This window comes from Phyllostomus discolor, chromosome 2, assembly GCF_004126475.2.
Source record: "Phyllostomus discolor isolate MPI-MPIP mPhyDis1 chromosome 2, mPhyDis1.pri.v3, whole genome shotgun sequence".
Lineage (NCBI taxonomy): Eukaryota > Metazoa > Chordata > Mammalia > Chiroptera > Phyllostomidae > Phyllostomus > Phyllostomus discolor.
Genome location: NC_040904.2, coordinates 210035144 through 210058230, shown reverse-complemented (window position 1 = coordinate 210058230; position 23087 = coordinate 210035144). Strand labels below are relative to the sequence as shown.

Below are 23087 nucleotides of genomic sequence, written 5' to 3'. Positions count from 1 at the left end.
AGTTTTGCTCCAGAGCTGTACTGTGTGCTCAGTGTGTCATCCTCGCGTGTCTTGGAGAATTAAATGAGACAGTGCTGTGATGTGCTTAATTAGCTCAGGGCCTACTACCTAGTAAGTGCTCAGTAAACGTGTCTGATGTAATTATGATTGTTGACTTGCAGTCCCTGTTTCGATGATTGAATGCGGCCTCTTGTTCCTCTCATCCTAAAGTCGATCCTCTCCTCAACACGTGGGCCAGGGTGTGACCAGTGTCCACTCAGATGCCCACACTCCCCAGAACACCCACACTTCCGTGACCAGTCCTCAGTGTGTGACACGCTCCTTTGGCGGGCGATGTTCTGGCACAGAGGCAGAGGTGGCCTCTAGCTAATCGTCACTTGGCTTTGGCGACACTGACCTAGGAAGGCAGAGTGCTTCCTGGGGTCCCGGGATGTGACAAGACATCTAACCCCCGTCCAGCCCAGGGATAACTCCCGTAGCAGAAACTGAGACCCTGCAAATAGGAAGCGTAGACTTTCGCCCCGACCCGGGTTCACCTGTCTGAGTCCTTTCATTCATGTTCCTTTCCAGGGAGCTTTGGTTCTGGGTCCCTCAGAACAACCTGGGAAACCAGTGCCGTGGGCGTTAGCGATTTTAGTCACATGCTCGCAGTTCCTGCCCTGGGAGAGTGGGAGATGCCCCCCAGTCCCCTTGCAGTTTCTAGCAGAGAAGGGACACCGGTTTTGTCTGGGGGACTGAAATGACCCGTGCGGAGCTCTTTGAGTACCCAGAGTTGCCTCTCCACCTTACGTGGGTAGCGGGAGCCCCTCCTTGGGCACGGGGCAGGGCCACCTACATGTGCGTCCCTTTGATCAGCGGAGCCGCACGCTGCACATGGGGAAGCGGAGTCCCTGCTGGGAAGCAGGGCCTGGGAGCGGGGCAGCCTGGCCCCTGTGCCACTGGCAGCTCTGTGGTTCCCACTAGGCATTCCCACCTCCCCCTCGTGCCGTTTCTGCGTATCCCCTCCTTCTCAGATCCCTCCAGGCCCAGACCCGGGAACCACGCTGGTGGGGAGCCCTCCGGGTGCCTGGGCAGGGAACCGCTGCCCTTGGAGGGGTGGGCGTGGGAGACCGAGCCCCGCTGACCAGAGACCCTGCTTTCTTCCAGGCTGAGGCGGAAGGCGGCGAGCGCCCCCACCAGCCCTGTGGAAGATGCAGTTCCTGGGCCGCCTGGTCAGCACCCTCAGCGGCGTCACCACCTTGTTCAAACACCCGTTCCGGGTGAAGGAGGTGGCAGTGGCCGACTACAGCTCCAGGGGCCGGGTTCGGGAGGAAGGGCAGCTGATTCTGTTCCAGAACGCTTCCGGTCGCGCCTGGGAGTGCGTCCTGGTCGACCCCAGCAACGCACAGAGCGGATTCCGGTGGGTGATGGACAGCTACGACACACATGCCTTTCCTTGACTCCTCCCAGGTCAAGACTAGCGGTCCCCTGGCTCTGGGTCTTCATCCCAGGGGTCAGGAGAAAGGTGGGAGGGGGGACTCCTCTTTAGTGGAGGGAGGGGCTTCCTAGACTCCACTCCTTCGGGCCCACCAGGGTCCCAGGAGCAGGGGTGTGGGGGTAGAAGACTGGGCTGTCCCCTGCCCTGGAGTCATTTGACCCACATGGAGAGAGAAGGAGCGAGAGTGGGGGAGCTGAGGGGGGTCAGTCGTGTAAGGCCCATGGGTCACCTGTTGCCCTGGGTCTTTGAAGGCATGACCACCTCGTTGGGCCTGGCCCAGTTGTGTTCAGGAGAGCCTATAAGGGGTAGACAGCTGTCACTTCTTGGGGCACACTGGGTTTGGCATGGGCTAGAACACAGGTGGCAAACACAAGGCCCGAGGGCCATAACCGGCCCTTCACCTTGTTTTATGCGGCTTGGTACCTTGTTTCTACCTGGTGGCAGCACTGAGCTGTCACTTAACTATTGAGGAGTAGTCACATTTATACAGTCCTAAAATTACATTTGGCCCTTTGAAGGCAACCGCGAGGCTGATGTGGCCCCCGGTGAAAATGAGGTTGACAGCCCTGGGCTAGCGGGAGGGGCTCAGCAGCCAGCTGCAGGGCTGCTGGGAAAAACAGAGGAGTGTCCAAGGACCCAAAATGCAGGGGCCGGAGCAGCGTGGGACCCTGCAGGCTGGCATTGAGCTGGGCTGGGACCGATTGCCCCTCTTCCGTTTACTCGTCCATCTGGTTGCCCATCTTCCATCCATCCACCCAGTTGACAGGCACCGAGCATCCCCGGTGTCTCTGGGGTCCCAGGCCCCGGGCCAGGCCTGGCTGCCCCTGCGAGATGACAAAACACGCTCTGTGCTTTTAAGGGACATGCGGTCCTCGGGAGGGGCCACCTGCCAACCAGGCAGTGCCATGCGGGGGGTGCTGTGACAGAGGCGGAGCCCACGGAACGGTGGGGACACAGAGGGCAACCCCTTCCTGGCGGGCTCCTCCTCGTGTGGAAGGATGAGTAGGAGTGTGTCTGCAGAGCGGAGCGGATGGGGCTGTTCCAGACCTGCGGGGCGGCGGGCGCGGAGGAGGCAGCCGGCTCTGGCTGGGCCGCAGGGGCATCCGGGGCTGGAGGGAACCTCTGGGGATCATGCTGATTAAGGAGGCATGGCAGCAAGAGTCTCAGAGAGTGGCAGCCAGTGGCGGTCAAGGTCCAGCCACCCGGAGAAGAGCAAGGCTGCGGCAATCAGGGCCTGGCTCCACGAGGAACCTGAGGCAGAGGCACCCACAGTGGGCAGCTGGGCAAAGAACACAGTTCCGTGGCCAGTCCAGACAGCGGTTTTAACACAGCAGGGCTAGTCCGGACTCTGGCTGCAGCTGGGGCCGGCTGCTCCGGGTGCACAGCTGACCAGGGCAGGGGGTCCACGCCTGGGGGCGCCGCTCATCCCTACTCTGGAGGTGCCCTGTCCTGGGGCCTTCGCACCCTCCACATGCAAATCCTCACCAAGTCCTGTGACTTGTAAAGACCCCTCGACAGGATTCCACATTTGTCTCAGAAGCTTGAGCCCCCCTGCGGGCAGACTTTCATCTCAGGGGGCCCAGCCCTTCGCCCGCAGTTCCTCACTGACGACACCTGCACTGCCGCTGCCCTCGGGCGGGCGGCACCTGCCCTTGGCAGCGCTTCCACACGCGGTGCATTAGCACCCCCTCCCGCCACCCGCTGAGGGAAGCGGGGAAGGCAGCGTCTCCTTGTAAGGATGAGAAAGCCGGGCCTCCTGGATGAGACGTGATTCACGCAGGGCTGCACAGGAAGCAGCGAGGAGGCAGAGTCTTGGCGTCATCTGGCTCCTGATGCCTTTCTCCTTCTGTGCAGCCGTGTGCCCCTGTTTTCAGACGGATCGGAAGCCCTGCTGGGTGGGGCTTCCAGCTAAGCTCCCGTCTCCTCTTGGAATTCCTGACATTCCTCACCCGGCTCTGCTCTCCACTCTCTGCTCTCCTCTCTAACCCGCTTGCGTCAGCACCCGGCCTCAGCACCGTGTGCACGCTTGTGCCACCCAGGAGCGGTCCAGATTCCTCCCTCCGCCCCAGGTCTGGGTCCCTGCCCGGTTCCATCGGTCCTCCTCCGAGGATATCCTGAGTCCACCTCTTCTCTCTCAGCACGCTTGGTTCAGCTTCAGTGATCGGAAGCCCCGCAGGACAGTCGGTAAACAGGATGAGATTCTAGCTTCCTCCTAAGTGACTGCCATGGCAGAGAGGGCTGGTGTGGCAGCTCTGCTCCCCAGGGTCCCCCGGGGCCCAGGCTCCTGTCCTGTTGCCCCACCATTGTGTGGCCTGCGGCCCCTGGAGCACCGTGTGGCCCCAGGGGGCCACCTGGATCCAGCCATCACAGCCAACAGAAAGGCATAAGGGCACTGTCCTCTGTAGGGATACTTTTTGGAAGTTTATACCCAGGCCTTCCACGGAAATGCCTTTGGCCAGGACTTAACTTGCACTCATGTGCACACGCATGCACACACGCACACATGCATGCATGCACGGCCACAGCTAACTGCAAGGGAGGCTGCGTCCCAGCCACATTCCAGCCCAAAGCCAGGGGCCCCGCGCCTCTCCGCTGTGCTGCCGGCTCTGCAGGCCATGGCTGTCCTGCACAGGGACTCCTGCCGCTCCTGCCTCCCGGCTGCCGCCCTGCCTGCGGTCTCGCTTTCCTCCTACCCTCTGCAGGCTGCAGCCAGAGCGACCTTCGAGGGTGAATCTGATTACTCACTCTCCTGGTGAACTCTTCAAGGGCTTCTCTTCCCTTGACAGGTCAGCTGATGAGCATGGCTTGGCAGGGCCCCTCCTGGGGCCTCGCCGCTCCTTCTGGTCTCATCTGGGGCCGCCCCGTGCTCCTGACCTTTGCCCAGACTCTTACCTCTGCCTCAGACACTTGCCCTTTGCTGGCCTCACTTCTACCTGTCCTTCCCCGGCCTTCAGGCTGGAGCAGGCGCTACTCCTGCGTGTCCCCAGCGCACCCCTTCCCTGTGCTCAGTAGACTGCCTTCCTGGTGCCCACAGACCCCGTGAGGGTAGGGGCTGGCTCTGTCTTGTCCGCCCTGGTGTGACTCCCCAGCACCCAGCAGGCTGGCGCCTGGCACATGTCAGCTTTGTGAGGCGAGTGTGATACACTCACTCAGCCTCGGCGGTATTTCCCGAGGGCCCCCGTGTGCCAGGGGAGCCTGTTGGATGCAGGGTCCTCCAAGGGGGTGAGCTGCGAAGTGTGAATGGAGGGCTGGAGAGTGGGGTGCTGGAGGGGAGGTGATCATGAGGAGTTGCTGAAATGGCAGTGCCCAGGCTGGGGGTGTGCCTGGGAGTGAGGGCTGAGGTGGGGTGGGCTCAGGGCACTGTGCCAAGAGCCTGGGGGGTCTCCCCACAGTCTGCAGGGAGAAGGATCGGTATATGAATGTCCTCCTTAGGGGCTGACTCCATCCTTGAAATGTCTCTTCCCCCTTTACTTGCCTGCAGGGCTTTGAACTGTCCCTAAGCACTTAAGTCAGGGGTCAGAGGTACACCTCCAGGCCCCAACTCCAGCCCGGCCCTGGGTGGAGGCACTCCTTTGCTGCAGCTGCTGTTAGGTGGCATGTGTAGCTTCAGGGGGAGGAAGAGAACCAGAACCTTCTGAATGCCCAGGTTCCATTGCCTCAGGCCTGTGAGCCCCGCAGCTGCACGCCCGCTGGGTGGAGAGATTGCACCCCGGCTGCTGCAGATGGCCGCAGCGGCAGTAGTAGGGTCTGCGGCCATTGGCGCATCCCACGTGAGAGTGCACTCCCTTTAGCCCCACAGTAGTCCCAGGCGGGGGAGGCGGGCGCATGTTACTGACCTGGCTTACAGAGGAGGAAACACAGTTCAAAGAAATTAAGTAACTTCCCAAGGCCATGTAGCTAAGTGGCCCCAGGCCCGGCACTAACAGCAACCAGCCCAGATTCACAGCTTGGCTTCGCCTGGGAATCTCCAAGGCCAGTACAAGTAGAAGCCACCTCAGGTTGCTTTATAGCTTATGCAGAGTGGCCCTGGGCAGAACACAGGTGGGGACTGGCCTGGGCCTGCAACACCTGGGAACCCCCAGAGCCTGCGCACCCAGTGGGCAGCTACAGACCACGTTGGAGCACCACCACCCTGCCCCTGCACAGCTCATCCTCCATGGAGGAACGAGGTTGGTTGTCAGTGGTCACAGCCAGTCCTTGCAGCTGACTGGCCTGGGTAAATCCTTCCCATCGACCTGCCAACAGCAATTAAGGCTCAACTACAAGAGGAGGGTGTACTCAACCCACACAAGGGGCACACCTCAAGTACCCAGCTTGGGTGGTAGGGGAGGCTGTGCCACTGGACCCTACAGGACACCTACTACAGTAGGCCACGCTACTAAGACAGAGAGTCATAGCATCTCTACCTAATACATAGGAACAAACAAGGGAGGCTGCCAAAATAAGGAAACAAAGAAACATGGCCTAAAATAAAGAACAGATCAAAACTCCCTAAAAAGAACCAAACGAAATGAAGATAAGCAATCTATTAGATTCAGAATTCAAAACACTGGTTGTAAAGATGCTCAAGGAACTTAGTGAGGACCTCAACAGCACAAGATCCAGTCAGAAAGGAAGGACACCCTAATTGAAATAAAGAACAATTTACAGGGAAATAAAAGTAGAGTGGATAAAATTGAGAATCAAGTCAATGATTTGGAACATAAGGAAGCAAAAAACAACCAATCAGAACAACAAGAATAAAAAAGAATCCAAAAAAACCTGAGGAGAACGTAAACAGTCTCTGGGACAACTTCAAGTGTTACAACATTCGCATCATAGGGGTACCAGAAGGAGAACAGAAAGAGCAAGAAATTAGAAATCTATTTGAAAAACTAGTGAAAAAAAAAAACTTTCCTAAGTTGGTGGAGGAAATAGAAATGCAAATCCAGGAAGCTCAGAGAGTCCCAAACAAGATGGATGTAAAGAGGCCCGCTCTAAGACACATAACAATTAAAATGCTAAAGGTTAAAGATAAAGAGAGAATCTTAAAAACAGCAAGAGAAAAGCAGTTAGTTACCTACAGGGGAGTTCCCATAAGACCATCAGCTGGTTTCTCAAAAGAAACTTTGCAGGCTAGAAGGGGCTGGCAAGAAATGTTCAAAGTGATGAAAAGCAAAGCTATCCTGTAGAATCAAAGGGCAGATAAAGAGGTCCCCAGACAAGAAAAAACTAAAGGAGTTCATAATCTCCAAACCATTATCATATGAAATGTTAAAGGGACTTATTTAAGAAAAAGAAGATCAAAACTATGAACAATAAGATGGCAACAAATACATATCTATCAACAATTGAATCTAAAAAACAAACTAAACAAAGAGAAAAACGGAGACAGAATCATGGATCCTGAGAACATTTTGATGGTTGTCATACGGGAGGGGGTGTGGGGAATGGGTGAAGAGGTGAGGGGATTAAGAAGTACAAATAGGTAGTTACAGAACAGCCAGGAGATGTACAGTACAGTATAGGAAATGGAGTAGCCAAAGAACTTATACCCTTGACCCATGGACATGAACAATAATGTGGGATTGCCTGCAGGGGTGGGCGTTGCTTGGTGGATAGGGGTAAAGGGGGGAAAATTGGGACAATGGTAATAATCAATAAAATGTAATTTAAAAAAGAAAACAACCACCCAGCTGGTATAGCTCAGTGGATTGAGCGCAGGCTGTAAACCAAAGTATTGCTGGTTCAATTCCCAGTCAGGACACATGCCTGGGTTGTGTGGGCCAGGTCCCCAGTGGGGACTACATGAGAAGCAGCCACACATTGATATTCTTTTCTTTCTCTTCTCCCTCCCTTCCCTTCTCTCTAAAAATAAGTAAATTAAAAAAAAAGAAAACAAAAAAATATTAATAGGGACTGTGGATGGTGTTATCTTTCTTCAAAAGACTCAGTTAAAGCTGTATTTCATGCTTTGTTGATGTTGGGCTGTCTTGAGCTTCCCCTCACTCCTAGGTCATAACCTCTACTACTAAGGGGAGGAGTTTTTAAGCTTCAGCTGAACACCTTGGTTTTGCCAGGGTCCTTCTACCTTGATGGGCACTGACCTTCAATCTCTATTTCCCTACTACCAGAAAACAGACAGATTTCTGCCCAGCTCTCTGTTCTCCCTGCTGATGTTTCCTATTTGCTTCCCTTCCCTCCCCTCCCCTCCCTCCACTTATTTTTAGAGAGAGGGGAAGGGAGGGAGGAGAGGGAGAGAACTATCAATGTGGAAGAGATGTATCGATTGGTTGCCACTTGTACACCCCCAGCCTGGGACCTGGCCTAACTGAACCGGCAACCTTTCGGTTTGCAGGCCAGCACTCAATCCACTGGCGCACATCAACCAGGACCTGTTTGGTTTCTTGACATCTTCCTCTGCCTAGCTTATGAGAGAAAATTGCGTGCAGAATTTGGGGCTCACTGTGCTGTGATCCGTCCAAGTTCTGGCCATCTTGGAAACCCTAAATACCAGCCTCTCTCTGCCCAGTCTTGTAAGGACGCCGGCAGCACTAGGCTTCAGCTGTGTCCGTGCCCTTTACGTTACGTCCTGCACCGCAGACTCCACGGTGCCCGAGGGAGAAGGTGGGTTGACCTCGGTGTGCTTCCCTTTCCTCTGAAGCCCCGGCCCGCGTGCCTGCCCGCCTTGGGCTTTCTCCAGTGCCTTCCAATAGCTGTTTGAATGTGATTCTGCCTCTGCGTTTGTTTTCAGCTGGGAGGATAGTCTGGTACGAGCTCCTCCCTCACAGCCAGGGCAGAAGGGTTCATCTCACAAGGTCGATGGTTAACGCTCACATTTTCATTGAGTCAGGGTATTTCCTAAAGTTCACCTTGGCTTCTTGTTTGAGCCATAGGTAGTTTATATGTATCTTGCTTAATTGTCAAACATACAGGACATTTTTAGTTGTCTTTTTGTTATTGATCTCTTAATTGCATTGCAGTTGGAGAACATAGTCTAAGTATTTTCAGGTCTTTGAAATTTGTTCAGATTTGCTTTATGGTCCAGCATAGGTCCAATATTTATAATTTTTGTATGAGTGTGCTTAAAAAGAATGTGTTTTCTGTACTTGGTGGGAATAGTGGTTTTTTTATAATATATTTTATTGATGATGCTATTACAGTTGTCCCATTTTTTTCCCCTTTTATCCCCCTCCATCCTGTACCCCCCTCCCACCTGCATTCCCCCCATTTAGTTCATTTCCATGGGTTGTACATGTAAGTTCTTTGGTTTCTCCGTTTCCCATACTATCTTAACCCCTCCCTGTCCCTATTGTACCACCATTCATGCTTCTTATTCCCTGCACCGTTCCCCCCATTTTCTCCCCTCCCCCTTCCCACTGATAACCCTCCATGTGATCTCCATTTCTGTAACTTTGTTCCTGTTCTAGTTGTTTGCTTAATTTGTTTTTGTTTTTGTTTTTGTTTTAGGTTAGGTTGTTGATAGTTATAAGTTTGTTGTTTTTACTATTCATATTTTTTTATCTTTTGCTTAGCTAAGTCAGGTTAACATTTCATGTAATAAGGGCTTGGTGGTGATGAACTCCTTTAACTTGACCTTATCTGGGAAGCACTGTATCTGCCCTTCCATTCTAAATGAAAGCTTTGCTGGATAGAGTCATCTTGGATGTAGGTCCTTGCCTTTCATGACTTGGAATACTTCTTTCCAGCCCCTTCTTGCCTGTAAGGTCTCTTTTGAGAAATCAGCTGACAGTCTGATGGGAACTCCTTTGTAGGTAACTGTCTCCTTTTTTTTTTTTTTTTTTTGCTGCTTTTAAGATTCTCTCCTTTAATCTTGGGTAATGTAATTATGATGTGCCTTGGTGTGTGCTTTCTTGGGTTGAACTTCTTTGGGACTCTCTGAGCTTCCTGGACTTCCTGGAAATCTGTTTCCTTTGCCAGGTTGGGAAAATTCTCCATTATTTTTTCTAACAAGTTTTCAATTTCTTGCTCTCCCTCTTTTATTTCTGGCACCCGTATGACTCAGGATTGGATTGTTTCAAGTTGTCCCAGAGGTTCCTAAGCCTCTTCTCATTTTTCTGAATTCTTGCTTCTTCATTCTGCTCTGTTTGAATGTTTATTTCTTCCTTCTGCTCCAAATTGTTGATTTGAGTCCCGGTTTCCTTCCTGTCACTGTTGGTTCCCTGTACATTTTCTTTCATTTCACTTTTCATAGCCTTCAGTTTTTCCTCTGTTTTGTGACCATACTCAACCAATCCTGTGAGCTTCCTGATTACCAGTGTTTTGAGCTGTGCATCTGACAGGTTGGCTATCTCTCCATCGCTTAGTTGTATTTTTTCTGGAGCTTTGTTCAGTTCTTTCATTTGGGCCATTTTTTTTTGTCTCCATGCACCTGTTACATAGTAAGCAGTGGGGCCTTAGGTATTCACCAGGGCGGGGCAACCACCACTGCGTTTTGATGTTGTACGTGGGGCAGGGGTCCGAGAGGGAACAGTCCTACTTGCTCAGCTCTCTGCTGGATTCCAGTCACTTCCCCCGCTTCCCACAAGCAAACTGGGCCCTTCCGGTGCTGATTCCCGGGTGGGTGGGTGTGTGTACGTTCTAGGACCCTGTGGGTGTCTCCAACGAACTCTCCTGTGAGGCTGGGAGTCTCGCCTGCTGCCTCAACCCCCACAGGTGTTTTCAGTTAGAGGCTTGATTTCCCCGGGCTGGAACCCTGGGCTGTGCGGCCTGTCTCACTCCTCAGTTGTTACTGCCGGTTTCCCCAAACGCAAATGTGGGACCACCCGCTCGCCAGCCATGGCTTCGCTGGCCCACCAGCCACTGCCTTGCTGCACATCCTCTCTGCTCAGCTGCCCTCCCTGGCCCTCCTACAGGTCTGGATGAATGTTTCTTTAACTCCTTGGTTGTCGGACTTCCATACAGTTTGATTTTCTGGCAGTTCTGGTTGTTTTTTGTTTTTAAATTTGTTGTTGTCCTTCTTTTGGTTGTGTGAGGAGGCACAGTGTGTCTGCCTACGCCTCCATCTTGGCTGGAAGTCCCAGTGGTGTTTTGGTTTTTTTATACGTCTGTAGGTCATGTTTACTAATTGTTCCACATCCAATAGGGCTTTTTTGGTCTGTTGTTTTAAGTAGTAGTAGAGGACAGGAAACTATCTCAGTGTGACTGTGGATTTAGCTAGTGCTCTCAATTCTGTCAAGTTTAACTGTATTTTGGAGTTTTGTTATTAGGTGCATGTTAATTTATAGTTGTCAGATTTCCCTAGTGAATTGAAACAGTTACTATTGTGAACTGTTTGTTTCCAGTAATGCTTTTTACCTTGAATGTTTCTTTGTCTAATCTTCACACAGCTTCACCGGCTTTCTTTTGGTTAGTATTTATATAATGCATTTCCTCTTTTTTTTTTTTTTTTGCATTTTTAAATATATTTTTTTATTTTTTATTTGAATCATTGTTCAAGTACAGTTTTTTCCCTTTTACTCCCATTCCAGCCTGCCCACCCAACCCTCCCCACTTCCTTCCCATTACCACCCTCCCCCTAGTTTTTGTCCATGTGTCCTTTAAATTTGTTCCTGTAAACCCTTCCCATTCTCCCCTGAAATTCCCTCTTCTCTCCCCTCTGGTCACTGTCAGTCTGTACTCAATTTCAGTGTCTTTGGTTATATTTTGCTTGTTTCTTTGTTTTGTTGTTTAGGTTCCTGTTAAAGGTGAGATCATATGGTCTTTGTCTTTCACTACCTGGCTTGTTTCGCTTAGCATAATGCTTTCCAGCTCCATCCACGCTGTTGCAAAGGGTAGGAGCTCCTTCTTTCTTTCTGCTGCATAGAATTCCACTGTGTAAATGTACCATAGTTTTTTGACCCATTCATTTACTGATGGGCATCTAGGTTGCTTCCAGCACCTAGCTATTGTAAATTGTGCTGCTATGAACATCGGGGTGCAAAGGTTCTTTTGGATTGGTGTTTCAGTGTTCTTAGGATATAGTCTCAGCAGTGGAATTGCTGGGTCAAAAGGCAGATCCACTTATAGTTTTCTGAGGAAGTTCCATACTGCTTTCCATAGTGGTTGTACCAGTCTGCAGTCCCACCAACAGGGCACTAGGGTCCCCTTTTCTCCACAACCTCTCCAACACTTGTTGTTTGTTGCTTTGTGTATGATGGCCATTCTGACTGGCGAGAAGTGGTATCTCATTGTGGTTTCAATTTGCATCTCTCTGATGGCTAGCGATATTGAACATCGTTTCATGTGTCTTTGGATTTTCTGTATGTCCTCCTTGGAGAAGTGTCTGTTCAAGTCCTTTGCCCATTTTTTAATTGGATTCCTTGTCTTCTTAGAGTATAGTCATGTAAGTTCTTTATATATTTTGGAGATTAAAACCTTGTCTGAGTTATCATTGGCAAATATGTTTTCCCATACAGTTGGTTCTCTTTTAATTTTGATACTGTTTTCTTTAGCTGTGCAGAAGCTTTTAATTTTGATGAGGTCCCATTTGTTTATTCTTTCCTTTATGTCCCTTGCTCTAGGGGCCATGTCAGGAAAAAAGTTTCTGCGTGAAATATCTGAGATTTTCCTACCTACGTTCTCTTCTAGGACTTTAATGGTGTCATGGTTTATATTTAAGTCTTCTATCCACCTTAAATTTATTTTTGTATAAGGCGTAATTTGGTGCTCGAGTTTCATTTTTTTGCACGTGGCTGTCCAGTTCTCCCAACACCATTTGTTGAAGGGGCTATTTTTACTCCATTTTATGTTGCTGCCTCTTTTGTCAAATATTAATTGACCATAGAGACTTGGGTTTATTTCTGGGCTCTCTGTTCTGTTCCATTGGTCCATGTGCCTGTTTTTATGCCAGTACTAGGCTGTTCTGATTACAGTGGCCTTGTAGTATAGTTTAGTGTCAGGTATTGTGATTCTTCCTACTTTACTCTTCTTTCTCAAAATTGCAGCAGCTATTCAGGGTCATTTATGGTTCCATATAAATTTTTGAAGTGTTTGTTCTATGTCTGTGAAATAAGCCATTGGTACTTTAATAGGTATTGCATTGAATGTGTAAATTGCTTTGGGTAGTATGGACATTTTGATGATATTAATTCTTCCAATCCATGAACATGGTATATGTTTCCATTGTTTGTGTCTTCCTTGATTTCTTTCCTCAGTGTTATGTAGTTTTCTGAATACAGGTCTTTTACCTCTTTGGTTAGGTTTATTCCTAGGTATTTTATTTATTTATTTATTTTTGCTATTTCAAATGGGATTTTTTTTCTTGATCTCTGCTTCTGCTGTTTCATTGTTGGTGTACAGAAATGCCTTTGATTTCTGGATATTGACTTTGTATCCGGCTGTTTTGCCAAATTCATTTATTAGGTCAAGCAGTTTTTTGGTGGAGTCTATAGGATTTTCTATGTACACTATCATGTCATTTGCAAACAGTGACAGTTTTGTTTCCTCCTGTCCGATTTGGATACCTTTTATTTCTTTTTCTTGTCTGATCGCTGTGGCTAAAACTTCCAGTACTATATTGAATAGAAGTGGTGAAAGTGGACAGCCTTGTCTTGTTCCTGATCTTAGTGGAAAAGAGTTTAATTTTTGCCCATTGAGTATGATGTTGGCTGTAGGTCTCTCATATATGGCCTTTATTATGTTGAGGAATGCTCCCTGTATTCCCACTTTGCCGAGTGTTTTTATCATAAATGGGTGCTGTACCTTATCAAACGCTTTTTCTGTATCTATTGATATAATCATGTGGTTTTTGTCTTTGCTTTTGTTTATGTGATGTATTACATTTACTGATTTGCGAATATTGTACCATCCTTGCATCCCTGGAATGAATCCCACTTGGTCATGGTGTATGATCTTTTTAATGTATTGTTGGATGTGGTTTGCCAGTATTTTGTTGAGGATTTTAGCATCAATGTTCATCAGCGATATTGGCCTGAAGTTTTCTTTCTTTGTTGTGTCTTTATCTAGTTTTGGAATTAGGATGATGTTGGCCTCATAAAAGAGTTTGGGAGGCTTCCATCTTTTTGGATTTTTTGGAATAGTCTGTGAAGGGTAGGGGTTCGCTCTCCCTTAAATGCTTTGTAGAATTCTTCTGTGAAACCATCTGGTCCAGGGCTTTTGTGTGTTGGGAGTTTTTTGATTACTGCTTCAATTTCTTTTGCTGTTATTGGTCTGTTCAGGCTTTCTGCTTCTTTTTCATTGAGTTTTGGAAGATTATATTTTTCTAGAAATTTGTCCATGTCACCTAGGTTTTCAAATTTCTTGGCATACAGTTCTTCATAGTAATTTCTTACAATCCTTTGTATTTCTGTGGGATCTGTTGTAATCTCTCCTCTTTCATTTCTGATTGTGTTTATTTGGGTCTTCTCTCTTTTTTTCTTGATGAGTCTGCTTAAAGGCTTGTCGATTTTGTTTATCTTTTGAAAGAACCAGCTCTTGGATTCGTTGATCCTTAGAATTGTGCTTTTAGTCTCTATGTCATTTAATTCTGCTCTGATCTTGGCTATTTCCTTCCTTCTGCTTGCTCTGGGCTGTATTTGTTGTTGTTCCTCAAGTTCTTGTAGATGTAGGGTTAGGTTGTTTGTTTGAAATGTTTCTAACTTTTTTAGGTGGGCCTGTATTGCTATGAACTTCCCTCTCAGGACTGCCTTGGCTGTGTCCCATAAGTTTTGGGTTGTTGTGAGTTCATTTTCATTTGTTTCCAGAAAATTTGATTTCTTCCCTAATTTCATTCTTGACCCATTCATTGTTTAATAGCATGCTATTTAATCTCCATGATTTTGAGTGTTTTGGGTTTATTTCCTTGGGGTTGGTTTCTAGCTTCAGTCCCTTGTGATCCGAGAAAACGCTTGGTATGACTTCAATTTTCTTGAAATTGTTGAGGCTTGTTTTGTGTCCTATGACGTGGTCTATATTTGAAAATGTTCTGTGTACATTTGAAAAGAATGTGTCTTTAGCTTCTTTGGGATGGAGGGCTCTGTATATTATCAGTTAAGTCCATTTCATCTATGGTATTGTTCAATGCCACAATATCTTTGTTGATATTTTGTTTGGAAGATCTGTCCGTTTTTGATAGTGGGATGTTAAAGTCCCCCACTATAATTGTGTTGCTGTCAATATCTTTCTTGAAGCCCTCTAAGATTTTCTTTATGTATTTGGGTGCTCCTATGTTGGGTGCATATATATTTACAATATTTATGTCTTCTTGGTGGATTCTTCCCTTGAGTATTATGAAGTGACCTTCTGGGTCTCTCTTTAGGGACCTTTTTTAGAAGTCTATTTTGTCTGATATGAGTGTTGCTACCCCGGCTTTTTTTTTTCCTGTCCATTTGCTTGGAAGATTTGTTTCCAGCCCTTCACTTTAGGCCTGTGCAGGTCTTTTATCCTGAAGTTGGGTCTCCTGTAGGCAGCATATGTGTGGGTCATGTTTTCTTATCCATTCAGCTGTTCTATGTCTTTTGATTGGAGCATTTAATCCATTTTCATTTAAGGTTATCATTGATAGGCACTTATTCATTGCCTTTTATGTACATGTGTTCCTCTCTCTCTCTCTCTCTCTCTCTCTCTTTTCTTTCCTTTCCTTAAAGCAGTCCCTTTAGAATCTCTTGCAGAGCTGGTTTGGTGGAGGTGTATTCTTTTAGACTTCTTTTGTCTAGGAAGCTTCTTATTTGGCCTTCTATCTTGATTGAGAGCCTTGCTGGGTAAAGTAGCCTTGGTTGCAGACCTCTGCTTCTCACTACTTGGAATATTTCTTGCCATTGTCTTCTGGCTTGGAGTGTTTCCATTGAGAAGTCAGTTGTTAGCCTTATTGGGGCTGCCTTGTATGTTACTTCCCATTCTTCCCTTGCTGCCTTTAATATTCTCTCTTTGTCTTGAAATGTTGCCATTTTAATTACGAGGTGTCTTGAGGTGGGCCTCTTTGGGTTCCTCTTGATTGGGACTCTCTGTGTTTCGTGGATTTGTGTGACTTTTTCTCTCATTAAATTAGGGAAGTTTTCCTTCATTACTTTTTCAAATAGGTTTTCTATCCCTTGCTCTTCTTCTTCTCCTTTTGGTATCCCTATTATACAGATATTATTACGTTTCATATTGTCTTGCATTTCTCTTAATCCCTCTTCGTTCTTTCTGAGCCTCTTTTCCTTTTCCTGCTCTTTCTGGGTGGTGTTTTCTACTTTGTCCTCCAATTCGCTAATCCAATCTTCTGCTTCATCAATCCTGCTTTTCATTCCTTCTACTGTGTTCCTCAGTTCAGAAATGGCATTCTTCATTTCCTCTTCGCCCTTGTTGATAGTTTCTATTTCCTTTTTCATGTTTATATACTTTACAGTGAGATCGTTGTAGCTTCCCTGTAGTTTCTGGTAGCTCATTGTGAGTTCATTGAGCTTCCTGATAATCATTGTTTTGAAGTCAATATCTGATAGTTGAGTTGCCTCCGTTGCATTTAGCATTTTTTCTGAGGCTTCCTCCTTTCCCTTCATTTGGGGATTGTTTCTTTGTCTTCTCATTGTTCGTGAGACTCTTCTTGTTAGCCTCTGTTTTTTAAATTGATCTGTTCTGGTTCCCTGTGATTATGGTGTGAACTTCTGTGGTAGAACACCTGTGAGAGTCAGTGGTGCAGTCTCCTTCGTGTATCCTAGTGTTCAGAACTTCCCCCTACTCTGGAATTGGAGACAGGAGGAAGACAGCATGGCTCAGGTTGCTTTTATTTATTGTCCACTTCCATGAAACAGCCATGATGCTAGGTCTCCTGGATCCAAATGAGCCCTGACTGCATGAAAAACAAAGACTGGCATCCCGAGGCCCTTCTCCTCACAAACTGCACTGCTGAGGGCATATGCCAGGGCGAGTGTGTGATCCACTGCCAGGTCTCCTTTTGTTTTTAATCTTGGAAAGATATGTAGTTTCTTCTATTAACCCTGTCTGTTGTACTTACTTGGAACATTTGGTCTGTTTACACTTAATGTAATTCTTTTTTTTTAAATATATTTTATTGATTATGCTATTACAGTTGTCCCATTTCCCCCCTTTTCTCCCCTCCACCCTGTACCCCCTCTCCCACCAACGTTTCCCCCCTTTAGTTCATGTCCATGTGTCATACTTATGAGTTCTTTAGCTTCTACATTTCCCATACTATTCTTGCCCTCCCCCTATCTATTTTCAATCTACACTCTATGCTACTTATTCTCTATACCTTTTCCCCCTCTCTCATCCTCCCACCCCCCTGCTGCTAGCCCTCCATGTGCCCTCCATTTCTGTGGTTCTGTTCCTGTTCTAGTTGTTTACTTAGTTTCTTTGGTTTTGCTTTAGGTGTGGTTGTTAATAATTGCGAGTTTACTGTCCTTTTACTATACATGTCTTTTCTTTATCTTCTTTTCTTAGATAAGTCCCTTTAGCATTTCATAAAATAAGGGCTTGGTTATGATGAACTCCTTTAATTTGACCTTATCTGAAAAGCACTTTATCTTCCCTTCCATTCTAAATGAGAGCTTTGCTGGATAGAGCAATCTGGGATGTAGGTCCTTGTCTTTCATGATTTGGAATACTTCTTTCCAGCCCCTTCTTGCCTGTAAGGTCTCTTTGGAGAAATCAGCTGACAGTCTGATGGGAACTCCTTTGTAGGTTACTGTCCCCTTACCTCTTGCTGCTCCTAGGATTCTCTCCTTCGTTTTTACCTTGGCTAATGTAATTATGATGTGCCTTGGTGTGTTTCTTCTTGGGTCCAACTTCTTTGGGGCTCTCTGAGCTTCCTGGATTTCCTGGAAGACTATTTCCTTTGCCAGAATGGGGAAGTTCTCCTTTATTATTTGTTGAAATACGTGCTCAATTTGTTGCTTTTCTCCTTCCCATTCTGGTACCCCTATAATTTGGATGTTGGAACGTTTAAAGGTGTCCTGGATGCTCTTAAGCTTTTTCTCGATTTTTTGAATTCTTCTTTCATCATGCTTTCCTGCTTGGTTGATTTTATCTTCCTTCTGGTCCACTGTATTGTTTTGAGACTCAGATTCCTTCCTTTCACTACTGGCTCTCCTCCGTATATCTTCCTGCATCTCTTTTATGGTAACCTTCATCCTTTTATCTAAATTGCGCCCAAAATCAACCAATTCCGTGAGCTTTCTGATTACCAGTGTTTTGAACTGTGCATCTGATAGATTGCCTATTTCTTGGTCGCTCGAAAGGATGAGTCCTGGGGGGACTGATCTGTTCTGTTGGAAACATGTCTTATGTCTTTCCCTGTCTCTCCTTTTTTTTTTTTTTCCGGTCTGGTCGCTCCTGTTATGGTGGGGGTGGAGCCTTAGGTGTTCACCGGGGGCTGGGCACTCCAGTCGCTAGATTGTGACGTTATATGTGGGGGCGGGGGCGGGAGCGGAAACGGGAGGGAACAACGGCGGTAGTTCCATTCTCCTGGGCTCAAACCCTTCTCTGGGCTCCTGGGCTGCGAGCTCTGCCCTGGTCCACAATCGCTGCCTCACTGGGTCCGCCAGCCGCAGCTTGCGTACTCAGGGATCACCGCTGCCTTCTTGCGTGCCGGATGGCTGTTGGCCGATTTCATGCCAAATTTTCCCCGACCTCCGTGTGCCGCCGACCTGCGCCAGCCCCACGACCGCCCGGCTCGTCATCCCCTACCAGCCTGGATGTACGGGTCTACTTCAACTTCTTGGCTGTACGACTTCCATTCAGATAAATCCTCTGTCAGTTCTGGGTATTATTCTGTCTGTAAATTATTGTTGTTCTATTCTTGGTTGTGCGAGGAGGTACGGTGCGTCTACCTATGCCTCCGTCTTCCCCTAAGTCCCCCCATTTAATGTAATTCTGATACATTTGAGTTTAAATCTAGCATCTTACTGCTTTTTTTGTTCCTCCTATTTTATTTTCTTTATTCCTTTATTTTTTTTGTGTTTTCATTTATTTTTGTTTGTTTAATTAAGTTTACTGAGATGCAATTTACAGAAACCCACAGTTTACTGGTTTGAAGTGCATCATCCAATGAGGGCCACTCGTGTAACTGCCTCTGCAATCACTGTACAGAACCCCTCTGTTCCCCAGAGGCCTTTCCTGCTCCTTCACGATGACACAGCCCCTGTGCTGACCATGGCCTCTGGCAAACACTGCTCTTCTGCCTTCACTATGGTTTTACCATTACCACATTTAATCGCAGTGTGGTCTTAGGAGTCTAACTTTTTTTTCCCCCACTTACCATAATGCTTTTGCAATTCACGACTGAGTGTTTTTTTGTTATTATTTCCTTTTCCCTCTGTGTTGAAAATTGTGCACTCTATCGGCATCTTTTAGTGGTACCTGTTGGGGGACAGTTCTCTGCGGGTCTTCCGTGGTTGTGTGCGTCTTGCTGGCAGACGCCCACTCCCTTTGCCCCAGGCTCTTTGTACAAGGATGCTCGCATGTGAACAGTTTTGTAAGGCGGAGGTGGGGTCTCCAGAGCGGGTGGTGGGTCTGCTGACTCCCCTGTGTCTTCCTCCAGAGCAGAACTTAAAACAGATTTGCTTATTGACGACTATACAAGATTTAAGTTCCCTGCACTCAGGGTTTCTCTCTTTGAATGTAACATGAGCGGGTGTCACCTGACCCTCTTCATGTCACCCTGTGGGAACTGGATCCCAGGGAATTGGCACTGAGGCCGACACTGGCCGCTGCTGTTGCCGTGAGTCATAAGTCGCCCTTTGTCTTTGGTCCAGGAATCTTGTGTCTCCTGCCAGCATCCATGAAACCGTGTCAGCTGGCTTGTCTGCGCACAACTAGGGCACAATCTGGAACCCTCTGCAGCTCTTGACAGAGCTCTAGAGATTGAAACACATATCCTTGGCCTAGCTGAAGTACAAGTGGTACTCTCGAATCTTCCAGAACCATAGACAGGCCTTAGAACCCCCTAACTGCGTTTGCGCCTCTCCAGGCTTCTGTGCCTGTACTGTTTTTTTTTTTTTTTTATTAATGCTTTTCTTTTCAGCCCAAGAAGACATTACACTGTCAGTGTTCGTTTAGATTTGTCCGAGTATTCACCGTGTTCATGGTGCCTCACGTCTTCTCTGCATCCTTATCTCCGATCACCCGTCTGGGACTAGGTTCCTTCTGCTCGATGAACACACTTCTATGTTTCCTTTCATTTAGGTCTGCTGGTAACAGCCCGTCTCCCCGTCTCTCTCTTTCCGACCAGCGAAATGTTTTCATTTCTGCTTCATACTTGTAGGGCTGTTCTTGCTGGTATAGAATTCTCTTTGGTATTTACTTATTTATTTATTTAGCTCTTCAAGGACGAGAGTCCAGCATCTCTGGCTTCCATTGTTGACAAGCCAGCTGTCGGTGTACGTGGTTGTCTTTGAAGATGACCTTTCCCCTCTGCTATTGGTCATATTTTCTCCTTGGATTTTGTTCTCAGCAGCTGCAATAGGGTGCATGTGTCAGTTCCCGTTGTTCCTGTGTGTCCCCCTGTGCATGTCACCTTCCGTTAGTGCTGTGGGTTTGTTAGTGTAACAAACCACCCCTGAACTTGGTGGCCAAGCATGGTCTCAGTCCTGTAGCCCGCAGGTCCGTGGTTTGAGTAGAGCTCGGTGGGTACCCCTCAGTGCTGTTCCCCGCGGTGTCAGCCGGTGCGGCTTGACTGCAAGGTCCGCTCTGCAGTGACTCCCTCGCACCTGGCCAGTTGGTGCCGGCTGTGGGCTGGGCGTTTATCCAGGGCCAGAGGTCCGGGACCAGCAGCCATTTGCTCGGGTGCTTCAGCTTCCCTGTGGCGGCGTGATGGCTGGGTCCCAAGAGAAAAGAGGTGGAAGCTTCCAGTCCCTTGAGGCCTTGGTCCAGAAACTAGGACAGCATCACTTCTGTCGTGTTCTGTTGGGAAGCAGTTACGGAGCCAGAGTAAAGAGTAAAGGGGCTGTACATTACCCCCCTAGTGGGAGGGGTGTCAGAGAGTTCTGGGCCATGTCTTAGAGCCTCTACGAGGTCCTTAAGTGTGAGTTTCTTTCCTCCTCCTCCTCCTCCTCTTCCTCCTCCTCTTCTTCTTTTCTTTTTGGTGGAGGAAGGCTCAGAAGGTATTTTAACTCAACGTTTTTCATCAATTTTGGAAAGTTCACAGTTACTAACTCTTCACATATGGCTTCTGTCCAATACTTCTGTTCTGTCTTTGTGTCTGTACTTGTATGTATGTTAGATCTTTTCATCATATATTCTGTGTCTTTTATCCACTTCCCTGTATTCTCCCAGCCTTTGCCTCTTCGTGCTTCACTCTGTTCACTCTTTTCTCATCTATTTCCTGCTCGCTTGTCAGCGCTGCCTAATTTGCTGTTATACCTAGTCACTGTCTTCATTTTGACAATCGTATTTTTTAATTCTGTGATTTCCACTTTTTTTTTTTATAGTTTAAAGTTCTGTGTTGAAATTGCAAACGTTCTGTTTTATCCTCTTGAGTATCATCGCAGTTGTTTTGAAGTCTGTGTCAGATAACTCTACTATCTGCGGCCGCTCCCCTACAGGCCTGTGTCTGGTGGTTCTCGTTTGTCCTGGCGCAGCTCCTCGTGGGCCGGCGCGTTTCGATGACGTGCCGGACCCCGGGTTCGCAACAGTGCTGGCAGGAAGCGTCTGAAGCCCCGTTCCATGCTTCCCTTGGGTTCGCTTCTCCCAGGTACCGGGGAGCAGGCTCACTGGGTGTAACCTCAGTCTAGTTTCTGAAAGTGAAATGATTAGAGGCTGAGCTACAGCCCTCATGAGGGTGTGTTTCCTTGTGGCCCACCCTTAATTCCTAGTGTGAAGGCTTTCAGGACCCCTATCCACAGGAGGGGTGGTCATCAGGGCTGTGTGCTTGCAGACCCCTGGCTTCCAGCCCCTGTCCCCTGAGCCTGCGAGGTTGTTCCTGCCTCCGCGTGTCCCTCCAGCCTCTCGGGGAACAGCAGCCTGGACACCGGGCTCACTTCCTGGGTGTCCGTGATCCCTTCCAGCCTGGCCGTTCATTGCTGGCTGGCTGGCTAGCTGGGCACCCAGCGCTGCACACAGGTGCCCTCTGTGTTTTGTCCGGTATTTCTGGTCGTCTCCAGCTGGTGACCTGGTTCTCATTACTTAGTCTGCCACTAACGGAAGTGGAAGTCCTCCGAGGGACCCCATTTTCTTTTGGGGTCATCCCATCGGCGTTCAAAAGCCCGATTCCACGTTCTCTAGTAGCTGCCAAATTTATTTTCCCCTCTGCAGAAGACTCCGCCTGGTCTGTATTTGCTGTCTCCAGCTTCTCCCTTCCCCTTCTTTCTGAAGCCCATTCTAATCGGGCTTTGGTTCCCACACTCCGTCAAAAGTGCCCTGTCAAGGTCTTGCACGCCTCAGTGACGCCAGATCCTGAGGCCAGTTCCTGAGGCCAGTTCCAGCCGCTTTCTCCCTGACGTCATGGCGACATTGGGTGTGGAGAGGCGGGTGAGACGGAGCAGCCTGCAGCCGAGGACAGTGAGGGGCGGCCCTCTGTCCCACTTTGCTTTTTGTCCCACTTCTTGCCAGATAGTCTGTTTCGCCAACTTCCTCGTTTGGATTGTTCCCTCTCGCATTTTCCTGCGCTCCGCCAGGAGGCAGGCACTCCGTCTGCTTTGCTCACTCGCCCACCCTCCGTGTAGACAGGGTCGCACGCTGGGCAGGCTCCCAGCGGACACTTGCTGCGCAGCTGCTCCCTCTGGGGAGGCACCCGCTGGCCCTGTCCAGCCAGCACCTCTGGCCACTGGTGGTCCCACAGGCTGGCTGGCCACTGGGTGTGCAGAGGTCCGGGGGAGCAAGCCGGTGTGCTGAAAGCCCTGGGTAGGACTTCAAGTGGCTGTCACCCGACGTGTGATCTTTTCGGTTTTTACAGTGTGTTTATGCGACCGTCTGATCCTCCCAGCACCTCTGGGGGGCGGGTGGGACAGGGCGGGTGGGCTGCTGCCTCTGGGAGGGCCCCGAGGGGGATGGGCGGTTCCACCTCCATGCAGCAGCCTCCCCCGCGGGCCCCGGGCTCCCCCAAGGCCTTCCCAGTGAACAAGACGTCTTTTCCTGACCACAGCAATGATATGGACTCCTCGCAGGAAATTTAGAGACCCCAGAAGTGGATAAAGAACCTTTAAATTATTATGCTACTATGCACATTTTCACGTATTTCCTTTCAGTCTTTTTTAAAAATATAGTTTAGATCATGTATCGTACAAAGTTTGTATCCTGTTTTTAAATTTAACATTACAAAATAACTTTTCCCTGTCTTTAAATTAAACTAAATTGATTTCTTCTTTAAAATTTTTAAAAATGTATTTATTCTTAGAGAGGGGGCGGGGAGGGAGAAAGAGGGAAGGAAACGTCGATGTGAGAGAGAAACACCGATCGGTTGCCTCTCGTGTGCGCCCCGACTGGGGACCAAACGCACAGCCCCAGGCCTGTGCCCTGACCGGGAATCGAACCGGGGACCTTGGGCTTTGCAGGACATTTTGCCCAGCCAACTGAGCCATGCCAGTCAGGGCTGCTTGCCTTGTTAATATCTCACTTTTGTGGTTGCATAATATTCCACCACAGATGCATCACGATTTCTATAATACTCTGGACGTTTAGGTTAAACAACATCCTTCCTTCCTTCCTCCCATGTGCGAGGGGCTGGGGACTTGGGGCCGGGGCTCTTAGCTGTGACAGT

At 48.4% G+C, this 23087-nt stretch overlaps 1 protein-coding gene across 3 annotated transcripts in view; it reads left to right on the top strand.

The window, feature by feature from the left end:
* Window positions 1–23087, top strand: part of PLA2G6 (phospholipase A2 group VI) — a 50675-nt gene that overhangs the window by 8071 nt on the left and 19517 nt on the right. For all 3 annotated transcript variants that reach the window (XM_028533314.2, XM_036019618.1, XM_036019619.1), the window contains exon 2: window positions 1147–1399. In XM_028533314.2, coding sequence (XP_028389115.1) covers window positions 1191–1399 — 209 coding nt within the window. In that variant the 5' untranslated portion in view covers window positions 1147–1190. The remainder of the gene's footprint in view (window positions 1–1146; window positions 1400–23087) is intronic.